The sequence below is a fragment of the Alosa pseudoharengus genome, unplaced genomic scaffold (genome assembly GCF_046254945.1).
Source record: "Alosa pseudoharengus isolate Yale_2024_CS ecotype anadromous, Long Island Sound unplaced genomic scaffold, YU_APseudo_1.1 YU_APseudo_1.1_scf_23, whole genome shotgun sequence".
NCBI classification, from domain to species: Eukaryota; Metazoa; Chordata; class Actinopteri; order Clupeiformes; family Clupeidae; genus Alosa; species Alosa pseudoharengus.
The window spans coordinates 2,971,427-2,983,926 of NW_027468685.1; the positions used below are offsets into that span (position 1 = coordinate 2,971,427).

The 12,500-nt window shown below is 46.9% G+C and overlaps 2 protein-coding genes across 3 annotated transcripts in view; both read left to right on the plus strand.

Moving 5' to 3' along the window:
* The window catches only part of LOC143140321 (scinderin-like), a 33,170-nt gene extending 29,595 nt beyond the window's left edge, over window positions 1-3,575 (plus strand). Inside the window, exons 15-16 of one of the 2 annotated variants that reach the window (XM_076301110.1) lie at window positions 2,530-2,590; window positions 3,127-3,572. In XM_076301110.1, the coding sequence (XP_076157225.1) occupies window positions 2,530-2,590; window positions 3,127-3,299 (234 nt within the window). In that variant the 3' untranslated portion in view covers window positions 3,300-3,572. Of the gene's footprint in view, window positions 1-2,529; window positions 2,591-3,126 lie in introns of both variants that reach the window. The other variant, XM_076301111.1, reaches the window with a different exon arrangement.
* Window positions 3,576-5,001: 1,426 nt separating this feature from the next.
* On the plus strand, window positions 5,002-7,390 carry arl4ab (ADP-ribosylation factor-like 4ab). Its single transcript, XM_076301112.1, has 2 exons — window positions 5,002-5,137; window positions 5,936-7,390. The coding sequence occupies exon 2, from the start codon at window positions 6,049-6,051 to the stop codon at window positions 6,658-6,660; it is 612 nt and encodes a 203-aa protein (XP_076157227.1). The 5' UTR covers window positions 5,002-5,137; window positions 5,936-6,048; the 3' UTR covers window positions 6,661-7,390.
* The last annotated feature ends 5,110 nt before the right edge of the window (window positions 7,391-12,500 follow it).

A 12,500-nucleotide genomic window follows, 5' to 3' on the forward strand; every position in this document is an offset into this window, starting at 1 on the left:
GAACCACTGACCACATTTACACCCTACACACCCTAATCAACACCCATGTTTTACAAGGAAAACAAAAGAAAATGTTTGCATGCTTTGTAGACTTTAAAAAAGCTTTCGACTCAATTTGGCACAATAGATTATGTAGGGGGCAAAACCTATGATTTAATCAAATCTATTTATATGAACAATAAAAATGCAGCAGAACAGAATTCTTCACTCAGGGGCGTGGGGTGAGACAGGGCTGTAGCTTGAGTCCAACTCTGTTCAATATCTACATCAATGAGTTAGCGGTGGTATTGGAACAATCTACAGCACCTGGACTCACCCTAAACAATACAGAAGTTAAATTTCTGCTTTTTGCAGATGACCTGGTGCTGCTGTCACCCTCAGAACAAGGACTACAGCAGCACTCAGATCTGCTAGAGCAATTCTGTCAGAACTGGGCCCTGACAGTCAATTTGGACAAAACAAAGATTGTAATATTCCAAAAGAAAGCAAGATCTCAGGCAGGCAGACACCTTTTCACTCTAGGAAACACCGCTCTAGAGCATTCTTTATCTTATGATTATCTAGGCCTGAAACTCAGTGCCTCAGGAAGCTTTGACCTTGCAGTGAATGCGCTAAAAGATAAAGCTCGTAGAGCTCTCTATGCCATCAAAAGAAATTTCCATAAAATACAAATCCCAATTAAAATCTGGTGCAAAATATTCAACAGTGTAATAATGCCAATTGCATTATATGGATGCGAGGTATGGGGTCCACTCAGCAAGCTAGACTACACTAGATGGGACAAACATCCCACTGAATCCCTTCATGCAGAATTTATTAGAAACATTCTTAGTCCAAAGGAAAACACCAACAAATGCATGCAGGGCAGAATTAGGCAGATTCCCATTGGCATTAAATATACAAAAAAAAATTCTGGATCCACCTAAATTCTAGTGACGAGAACACCATACAGTTTCAAGCATACAAAACCCAAGAGGTCAGCCCTAAAACCAGTCCCCTTTGCCAGTTGGTTCTGAAGTTAACTAATACTCTAACCCATCGATCTCAGACCAGCACTGCTTTTCAAAATCAGATCAAAGTAAAACAAATTATGAATCAAAGTAAGCATAAATATCTGGAACATTGGGATGATCAAACAAAATCACAATCCAAATTAGAATGTTACTTGTCACTAAAACGAGATTATGAATTGGCAGAGTACCTCTCCACCGTCATAGATACAAAGCAGAGACAGATTCTTACCACGTACAGGCTAAGTGACCACAGCCTTGCCATAGAGAAAGGCCGGTACAAAAAAACATGGCTTCCCAAAGAGCAGCGGCTCTGTGGTCACTGTACGACTGGTGAGGTTGAAACAGAGATGCACTTTCTCCTATACTGTCCAAAGTTTGAACAGATTAGAAAAAGATATTTTTTACAATTCTCAAATAAAATTCCAAATTTTAGCTCCCTTAAAGACTGTGATAAATTGGCCCACCTGCAAAATACGTTACAGCTTGCCACAACATGAGGGACAGTGAGACGGACACTTTGCCACAATGCCCGACCTAATGTCTGTACTTAATCCAATGTATTATAATGTGTATGCTGCCCGTGTGTGTGTGTGTGTGTGATCACATGCATGTGTGTGTGTGTGTGTGTGTGTGTGTGGAAAAAGAGAGAGAAAGTGAGGGTATACACGCAATTTTTCATGTTACTGTTTCCCTTAATGCTTTCAATGTTCTAATTGTTATGCTGTTTTAATTGTGCTTTGGCAACACTGTACTTACTTACAGTCATGCTAATAAAGCAACCTTGAATTTAATTGAATTGAGAGAAAATGTCTCACAACTGACACATCTAACTTCCTCACACACACATGGCTGTTAGTAGTATTTTTTTACAATGGGATGGGGGGTAGTGATTGGCCATTAGTGATTTTTTAGGGGGATGGTGACTGGCCGTTACTGTTTTTTTGTGTGTGTGTGGGGGGAGGGGGGGGGTCGTCCAGTTAGGGGGTCAGGAAATGGGCATGGCAGGAGTACCCCCCCCCCCCCCACACACACACACACAGACATTACCCATTCAGCTCTTTCTGTGTGTGTATTTGCCTGATGTGTGTGTGAGTGTCTGATGTTTGTGTGTGTGTCTATTTGTCTGATGTGTGTTTGAGTGTCTGATGTTTGTGTGTGCGTCTATTTGTCTAATGCGTGTGGGACTGTGGGTGTCTGTGACGTGTGTCTCACAGGTGTGTGTGTATTTGTCTTTGTGTGTTTGCATGTGTCTGATGTGTGTGTGTGTGTGTGTGTGTGTGTGTGTGTGTGTGTGTGTGTGTGTGTGTGTGTGTGTGTGTGTGTGTGTGTGTGTGTGTGTGTGTGTGTATTTGTCTCATGTGTGTATGCTCTTTGGATTTAAATGTGCTTTTAAATTATAACACAAACTCCCAATGTTAGCCATAGATGTGTGTTTGTCAGTGACCAATGGAGATGTGGTCTATGTGTATCTTACATGAGTGTGTGTTGGTAACATGATTGTGTTGTGTGGTTGCAGGTGTTTGTATGGATTGGGAATGATGCTAATGAACTGGAGAAGACAGAATCACTGAAATCAGGTAAACAACTGTAATCAGGTAAACAACCGAGTCAACATCCTCGGCCAGAAAACAAACAAACCTTGTTGATGACGCGTCTCATTCCCCTGCCACCATTCATCAGCAGAGAAACACACAACACACTCTCCTAACCCTCACCTCTCAACACACACTCTCTTAAACACACACTCTCTTAAACACACACTCTTTCACACACTCTCTTAAACACACACTCTTTAACACACACTCTCTTAAACACACACTCTCTTAAACACACACTCTTTCACACACTCTCTTTAACACACACTCTTTCACACACTCTCTTAAACACACACTCTTTCACACACTCTCTTAAACACACACTCTTTCACACACTCTCTTTAACACACCCTCGGAATCGCAGACCCAGGCTGCTGTTATGAGGCCGTTAGGCCCTGATCCCACTCTGCACACCGGGGATATGCACTCAATGGTGTCTGGAGGATCAATGTGTGTGTGTGTGTGTGTGTGTGTGTGCTGCTGGGGATGCTGAATGTGTGTGTTGTGTTTGTCCACAGCGAAGGCGTACATCGAGTCGGATCCATCGGGCCGGGACAAGGGCACGTCGGTGGTGGTGGTCAAGCAGGGGCACGAGCCGCCCACCTTCACCGGCTGGTTCCTGGCGTGGGACGCCACACGATGGGGCTCCGACCACGCCGCCCAGGCCCTGGGGTCACTCAAGGTCAAATAGAGCAGGGCGCAGCTGCATGAGGCATGGGCACACACACACACACACACACAGGACGCCTCGGGAATGCAGAGCCTTCTTTAAAGAGGCTGATCAGTTTAAACTGTTTTCATGGGTTTTTTATACTTTTATTGCTGAAGCTTGAAAGTTAATATATACAGTAAAAATATATAAATGCATTTTTTAAAACATAACATTGTTTTTTATTTTGTTTACAATAAAATTTAGTTTAAATTTAGTAACTGTAAACTGTATCCTCGCTTGCTCCATTAAAAAGAAAGAATATAAATGGGTGTGTATCAAGTTATTGGTAACCTGTGTTCCTATCTCAAGTGAGTTGTGTTTCAAACCATGTTCAAACCAAGAAGCCTCAGGAATCTTAATAGGCTCATTCGCAGCGAGGAGTTGCTGTTTCTCAGGCTGCTTCCTTATGTGGGAATATGCGGAAATTTACAAAACTCGAAGGGATACCTTGTTATATGTGATTTTGGTAGGCTAGCCTACTGAAAACTTTTTGATAGTCTGTTATTTTATGCTGTTGGTTAAATAGATGACACTGAAAACACTATATTGATGTGCTACACGTATGTTAACTGTATGACAACAATGGTTTATTTAAACTACTACATCATAGGAATTCACTTCGTCTGTCAATGAATAAGAAGGGAAGTTAAACTGTATTTATTGCACGCAATATTTCGCGATATCTCCGGCGATAGACTGCAGTTGGTGTGTTCGGGGCAAGCTGCCATCTGTTGTAGCTCCTCCCGGCTGAATGTGTGTGTTTGTGTATGTGTCTGTTGACGTTGACGTATGAAGTCAGCCACAGTTCATCCCGAATGGATTTGACTGAAGCCATGTAGTTCCTCTATTGGACACAAGAGGGAGCAAAGGTGCACGCTAAGAATCAGATGGTTTGGAGTTAACAAAAACTGTTGAACTATTCCTCCAAAAAGTAGCCAAATCTCCGTCTCATGGGACTAAACTGTAGCCTACCGCTGCCAGCGAAACGCATTAAAAAGCAAACCGATTAAGCCCAGAATATCCTCGCGTGTGATCAATCCTCGATTGATCCTCAAATCTGACGGCTTTTCATTTTTCCTTAAACTTTCACATCATGTCGCCAAAACCGAGACATTGTAACCCATTCAGAACACAATAGGTGACAGACATCAACAGACACGTGCACTCATGATGTGTGCTTATCTTAAGGCACGCAAAGCCTTTCACTGACTGCCATTGTCATGGAGTTTCAGCCACTATTGTGTTACAGTATCAAGGCCATTCTATTATTGTTCAATCATGGCCACTTTCTTATCAACACTTTCACTTTCCCTCGATTCACACATGTTCTGTTTTGACCTCCCATCGGCGTTGACAGCAAATTTGAAGACACAATGTGACCAACAGTGTTCACGTTGTTGTTGGGAAGGTCAGTGACTTTTGACCCGCTTGCACAAATACTTCCATCATCACGCGCACGCCTCGCTCGCGCTCCAAACTTTGGGTCACTGGTTGAGCGAGAGAAACAGGTGGTGGTAGGGGGCGTGTCCGCACACACCCGACAGACACAACTACCAGCCAATCAGAGTTCAGAAAATCGGGAGCGCCTTTCGGGAATGTAACCAATCAGCGCGCTATGCTACTCCAGGGCTGTTTCTCCGGTGCCAGAATCGACTGGTAAGCACTAGGCAGCCGTGAAGCATTCAGTTGAAACACCACGACTGTCACGGGAGCACTGTGGCGCAAAGAGGAAAGGGGCTCGTGGAGAATAAGGATACGCTGTTGATCTCCTTTCATGTCGGGCTTCAGACACTCGTGCATTTCTCTAAGATTTAAAGGTATGCTTGGGGCTGTTTTTTTTATGTCATCATAATGATAAATTCACTGCGAAATTAGTGACAGCATGGGAAGTGTGAGGTATTTTAGAGTGTAACGGCGGAAATGTAGCATTTATGTGTTTACAGCGAATTAGATGGTTGTGGCTGTTTGTTCAGGGGTTCGGTCGTCCAATCACCTGTGGTTGGTTGTGCGGAGTAGCCGAGTAGCTGGTCACTGTGTCAGACTGGCTTTGCCTCAGAATATTAAATCCGCTCGGCGCAGAAGTGTTGCCCCGCAACTAGGCTACTGTTTTTACAGATGGCCGGCCTGGTGTCGCTACCCCCTGTCCAGCCAGCCAGCTACCTACCCGCGATTCGTTGCGCCTCGCTGCCCTCCACGGCAGATCAACAAAAGGACACTAATGCATTTCGCCTTCCATCATGCGTGCTGTCGCTCGCAGCCACAGAGAGCGCGGTGAATGGGCGCGTATGGGCGGAAGCGACTACGTTTGGTGCTTTGGGTAGGGGCGTCAGGCTTTCGCGTGGATGAACGGTGATTATGTATGAAGTCGCTGCGCGCTACATGTGCAAATGGCCTCCCGTGCTCCCCGCTGTTACACTCCTCATTCACGGGAAATGACATCCAACCGCGCGGCACTTGTTATGCGTCAGTATGACAAAGACGGAGCTCTCCATGATAAAGACATTAACAGTCTTGTACATCGGAAAGCACAGTGTGTGTGTGTGTGTGTGTGTGTGTGTGTGTGCTTGACTTTTCTCTGCTCCTCTTGCATCAGCTGTGTGTTTCTGTGCTTTCAGGTTGATCCTCTGCTGTGGGGTTTTCCAGGCTGGTGTGTGTGTGTGTGTGTGTGTGAAGCAGCAGCACCTCGGCCCTCTGCCACACCACCCCACCCCTCCCTGGCGGACGCGAGATGGGGAACGGGCTGTCGGAGCGGCGTGCGTCAGTCCTGCCGTGCCTGCCCTCCTTCCAGGCGCTGCACCTGGTGATCCTGGGCCTGGACTGCGCCGGCAAGACCACCGTGCTCTACCGGCTGCGCTTCAACGAGTTCGTCAACACCGTGCCCACCAAGGGCTTCAACACGGAGCGCGTGCGCGTGCCCCTGGGCACCGGCCGATGCCGCTCGGTCGCCTGCCACTTCTGGGACGTGGGCGGCCAGGAGAAGCTCCGGCCGCTGTGGCGCTCTTACACGCGCTGCGCCGACGGCCTGGTCTTCGTGGTGGACTCGGTGGACGCCGAGCGCATGGAGGAGGCCAAGACGGAGCTGCACAAGATCACCCGTCTCCACGACAACCTGGGCGTGCCCGTGCTGGTGGTGGCCAACAAGCAGGACCTGCGCGCCGCGCTGCCCCTGGCCGACGTGGAGCGGCTGCTGGCCCTTAACGAGCTGGGCACACACACGCCATGGCACCTGCAGCCCGCGTGCGCCATCATCGGAGAGGGCCTGCAGGAGGGGCTGGAGAGACTGCACGCCATGATCATCAAGAGGAGGAAGATGCTGCGCCAGCAGAAGAGGAAGAGATGAGGAGCACGCAGGCCAGAAGTCGTGTGTGTGTACAGGGACAATCATGCACACAAACACACACACACACACACACACACACACACACACACACACACACACACACACACACACACACACACACACACACACACACACACCCTGTCCCACCATTGTGCTGCTGACGTCTTGTTCATACAGGCTACAGCAGTGCCTCAGACGGATGCTGGGGATGTTATTGGCTGCCACAGGTGGATACTGCAATCCTATTGGCTGCCTCAGGCAGATGCTGGGATTTTATTGGCTGAGTTGTATCAGCTGGGCGAAGCTGGGGTTTTCTACTGTTTGCACTGTGCCGGACGCTCCGGGACTTCTGCTGAGCGGATCGATCCGCTGTCACGTGGGCCTCTGGACGCGAGCAATCATGTGACCGTGGTGACCGTGGTGACCACAATGATTATGGATTTCTAATGTTCTGACAGGGTGGCGACACGCAATCACCTCCGGCACAGGGCGCAATGGAGACCACGTACACACACACACACACACACACACACACACACACACGGTCGGACCGGGGGCGGGGGGGGGGGCTGAGCTGAGCTATCTGTTTCACCAAGTTAAGCAGGAATTGTGTGGAGATCATGTGATGTCATCAGACAGCTCTGGCAATCACTCAGGAGATTGGATCTGCTACTGATTGGTGGACTTTAAACGACTTTAAACGTGGACTTTTAGTGTTGCCCAGCAACAAACCGGGGGGGGGGGGGTTGGGGGGAAGAGGAGCCAAAGCAAACTTCAGAGAATCACTGGTGGTGGGGGGGGGGGGGCAAGGGGCTTTAAACACACAGTCTGGTGGGGGGGGGGCACTTGAAAGGCCTTTGGGTTGCTGGACTTCACGGCCATCTGAGTTGAGTTTGTGTTCAGACACCTGCGGAATTCTGTTATTTACTTCCTGGTCAAGCGCCAGTCAGCTCAGCAGGAAGTTCTGAGTTCTTTTGTTTTCTTTTGTCTTTCTTTCTTTCGTTTGGCTCCATTTGTTCCCTCCATCTTGATGAAGGAGTGTGATCGTTTCCTGAAGTATCCATGTCTTGAGCCTACAGCTGAGGCATTTCAAATGCACTTTAAAAAAAGAAACAATCTCATTTTTGTAAGCTATGAACTCTTATTGTCCAGATTTTTGTAGAAAGTTTATGATATAAAAAAAAGACGTAAAGAAAGCTATCTGTGATGTGCTGCTTTAGAAGAGTGTGTGTTTGTGGGTCAGGAGAGTGTGTCGGCCTCACAATGTGTGTATGTTTGTGTGTGTGTGTGTGTGTGTGTGTGTGTGTGAGAGAGAGAGAGAGAGAGAGAGAGAGAGAGAGAGAGCGAAAGAGAGGTTTTCTATCTGTCATTTAAAATGTGTGTGAAGGTGCTTGATATGTGTGAGTTCCCTTCACCCTGAATAAAGCCACAGCTTCTCACTGACCTGCTGCTATAGTCCTGCTTTACTGGGGGCTAACTCTGCTAACCGCTAGCTTTGGATAATGGGGTCATCCCTATGTTCCCTGGGTTCTATGTCCTATGTTCCCTGCTCGGGGTTAGGGTTATGGTTAGGGTTTTACAAAAGGGTCCTATGTTCCCTGCTCGGGGTTAGGGTTAGGGTTTTAAAAAAGGTTCCTATGTTCCCCGGGGTTGCGGTTATGGTTAGGGTTTTAAAAAAGGGTCCTATGTTCTCTGCTCGGGGTTAGGGTTTTACAAAAGGGTCCTATGTTCCCTGCTTGGGGTTAGGGTTTTACAAAAGGGTCCTATGTTCCCGGTCCCATACAAAGCGGGGAACATAGGACCCGGAGAACATAGGTGCGCTCCCTGGATTACGGAGCTGACTAGCATCAGGTCTGCTGCTACTTTGGACAGAACCAACTGCTAAATACCTCAACTAGAACCTACATCTTAGCTTTTTCAGGTGTGTGTGTGTGTGTGTGTGTGTATGCGTATGTCTGTGCTATCAAACATCAGGTGTGTGGTTACTGGATAGTTACTTTTTACAACCCTTAACTGTGCTGATGTACTGTTTACTGTGGTGGGAGAAGTTGGGGTGTGTGTGTGTGTGTGTGTGTGTGTGTGATGGCATTTTAATTAGGCGCTATGCGTCACCTTTGCGTTGGGTAATGGTCAGCTTGAGTCATGCAGGCAACTCTGCAGGTAACGGAGCTGTAATCTGTGGTGGCGCAGGTGACGTTGAGTTGCAATGTGGACATTGTACTTTAACCTTCCTGAACACTGCCACACACACACACACACACACACACACACACACACACAGGTATGACCGCATGCTCTCAAACACACAACATATATACTATAGACGATGCTTACAAAACATACACAACAGACACCCACCCACCCACACACACACGCTAGTCTTACTGTGTGTGTGTGTGTGTGTGTGTATATATATATATATTTATATATGTGTGTGTGTGGGGGGGGTGGGTAATGTTAGGTATTAGCTAGTCTTACTGTGTGTGTGTGTGTGTGTGTGTGGGGGGGGGGGTCATGTTAGGTATTATTATAAGCCTCAGATCTCCCGTCAGCGTCTTTCACGCACACATACACACACATACACAAGACACCCATACACTCTCTCTCTCATGCACACACGCACACACAAACACAAGACACCCATACACTCTCTCTCACACACACACCCATACACTCTCTCTCTCACGCACACACGCACACACATACACAAGACACCCATACACTCTCTCACACACACACACCCATACACTCTCTCTCTCACGCACACACGCACACACATACACAAGACACCCATACACTCTCTCACACACACACACCCATACACTCTCTCTCTCACGCACACACGCACACACATACACAAGACACCCATACACTCTCTCACACACACACACCCATACACTCTCTCACGCACACACACACGCTATCGATCTGTTCAAAAGAAAACCTCACATTCAGTCCACTTTCAGTTCATCATGTGTAAAAATGTGTGTGAGAGAAATCAGGAGGAAGACGCCTCTGATAGCAGCTGGTTTTGGCTCTGATGTGGCTCTGATCTGGCTCTGATCTGGCTCTGAACTGAACTGGCTCTGGTCTGCTCTATGCAGCTCTCTGGGAAACGGTGTGTGTGTGTGTGTGTGTGTGTGTGTGTGTGTCTGTGTGTGTGTGTGTGTGTGTGTGTCTGTCTCTGTCTCCTGAGGCAGACATGCTGGAGAGCTGGAGCTCAAACAGAATGACTGATGCACAGCTGACAACCCTGCAGCCTGTTTACTGTAGTACACACACACACGGCTCCAGCCTGTTTACTGTAGTACACACACACACACACACACGGCTCCAGCCTGTTTACTGTAGTACACACACACACACACACACACACACACACACACACACGGCTCCAGCCTGTTTACTGTAGTACACACACACACACACACACACACACACGGCTCCAGCCTGTTTACTGTAGTACACACACACACACACACACACACACACACACACTGCTCCAGCCTGTTTACTCTAGTGGGGGCAACAGCAAGCAGCTAGGGGTTCCTGCAGATGCAGCGAGAAGAGAGGAGGAGAGGAGAGAGAGAGGAGAAAGTAGAAGAGAGGAGAGAGAAAAGGAGAAAGGAGGTGAAAGAGGAGAGGAGGAGAAATGGAAAGACAGGAGATATGAGAGGGGAGATGAGGAGAGATGGAGTGGGGGAGGTGAAGAGAGGTGAGGAGAGGAGGGGAGGAGGGGAGAGGAGGTGAGGAGGGGAGAGGAGGGGAGGGGAGGAGGAGAGGAGGAGGGGAGAAGGTGAGGAGAGGAGGGGAGGGGAGAGGGTTAGTGGACTGCATTCTTCTCTCGTCTCAATGCAGCTCCTGACAGACACTCAGCACGACTCCAAACAGCAACAGGAAGATGAGGAGAAAACTAAAGCTAACGCATACACATCTAACCCTGTGTGTGTGTGTGTGATAGACTCTCAACACGACCCCAAACAGCAACAGGGGAGAGAAGAGAAAAACTGAACACAGACACATCCAACCCTGTGTGTGTGTGTGTGTGTGTGTGTGTGTGTGTGTGTGTGTGTGTGTGTGTGTGTGTGTGTGCGCCCAGTGGAGCTGGTAGGAACCAGAGGTGAGCCCTTCCTCTGTTCCCAGGCCTGTGGGAAGGTGTGAGGGACCGATGGGACCACCCCACGTTTAGGGAGGTGCGCCACTGGATTAGGTGGTGTCGAGGAGAGGCAGGAGACAGCAGTTCCATACAAACATATAATTTATTTAGTCCATAAACCAACAGGCAGATCCAGGAGCACAGTTGGAGTCCAAAACATGAAATACAGGGTTCTTCAGTCGACAAACAAACACGTACCGTGCCATTAAACTAGGCACCTGGAACCTACTCTTTTTTAGGCTCCCTGTCCAAACAAGGCGACCTTGCATAACTCTGGACCTCACACTCCAACCTTGGGGGTATTCCATCAACCTCGCTAAAGGCCAAACCTGGCTTATTTCGATAAGTCTCGCTAATTTTAGTGAGAAATCCATTCCATTAATGAGGTTAACGTGAATCCCAGCTTGGTAACCATGGGAATTTATGCCACAGAACTAACCTGCTCCGTAGCAGGTTAACTTTCAAGCTAAATTAAGCTGTGTTGCAAAAAAACCAATCAGTCGGAAAACGAGTCCAAAAAGATGGTTCCGTCAACCTGTGCTCTCGTCACCTGTAGCCTACAACTTCAAAATAGAAGTAGGCCTATAGAAATGTTTTTTTCCGACAGTGCACCAAGCATGGATTTACACATTCACTAGCTCCAAGGAATGTATGAAGATTATACGATCAAAAATGTTTTAACTTCACATGCATGTGGTTCTAGGAATCGTGCTACTCTGCATCACTTACGTTCGGTGGTGGTGTAACGTAGGATAGGAATTACAATGTTGCGTGTGCGCAGGTTCGCTTCCCATACCAAGTATTAAGGCTCCATAGTTTATCACCTTGATAATGGCATTTTTAGTTATAATCTTTGATGAAAGACATAGGGCCTATGTCTACTGCTGATAAAGGGTCATGCACATTTGGTAGGCTGTTCAGTGACAGCATTGCCAGTGGGCCATATTATATATGATGCAAGCCAAAGGATAATTATTCTGTAGCCTAGGCAGCTAATAATTAAGACTGCTTCATGTGTCGACGATTGTTCATGAATGTCAAATCAACTGTGTGCTACACAGATTAAATACTAGGCATACATTGAATTGAAAGCCATTGCATTTCAGATAATTTTATTTCAAACACTTTGGGACTTATGGGAGACAATAGGCTATTATGTTGATACTAATTTATTTTATGACCACCTAGACAATAATTTGGAGTGAACTCGTTTAATCTAAGAACGTAAGCTAGGCTATAGATAGTTTTGAATATCCATATGCATATCCATAAGTTGTTTTTGAGTTTATACTATTTATTCATTCATTCACTCGTTTTATTCAAGCATAGACCTATGTGTTCAAGAGTGAAGCCAATCAAACTCGCAATTGATTTCAAAACTATTAACATTGTTGTTTTAAATGCATGCTTTCATTATTCTCCCATTTCTAGGTAATGTATTTTTTCTCTCGATGTTACATTTGATGACTTTCAATGAAAATCCTGTAGATGGCACTTGCCAAATCGAACAGAAATCGTCTAGTATTGTCTTAATTTTACGACATATATCCTCTTTTCGTCAATCTACTGTTTTGGTCTACTGTTCTACCTCGTGCACGAGCAGAGATGAAGCTGACTTTAACCTCGCTTGAATAAACGAGATCAAGATGCCGCTAACTTGAGTTAATGGAACGGCTTCAGCCCC

Coding starts and splice junctions, on each gene's coding strand:
- arl4ab (XM_076301112.1), top strand. CDS start 6,049: ATGGGGAACGGGCTGTCGGAGCGGCGTGCGTCAGTCCTGCCGTGCCTG.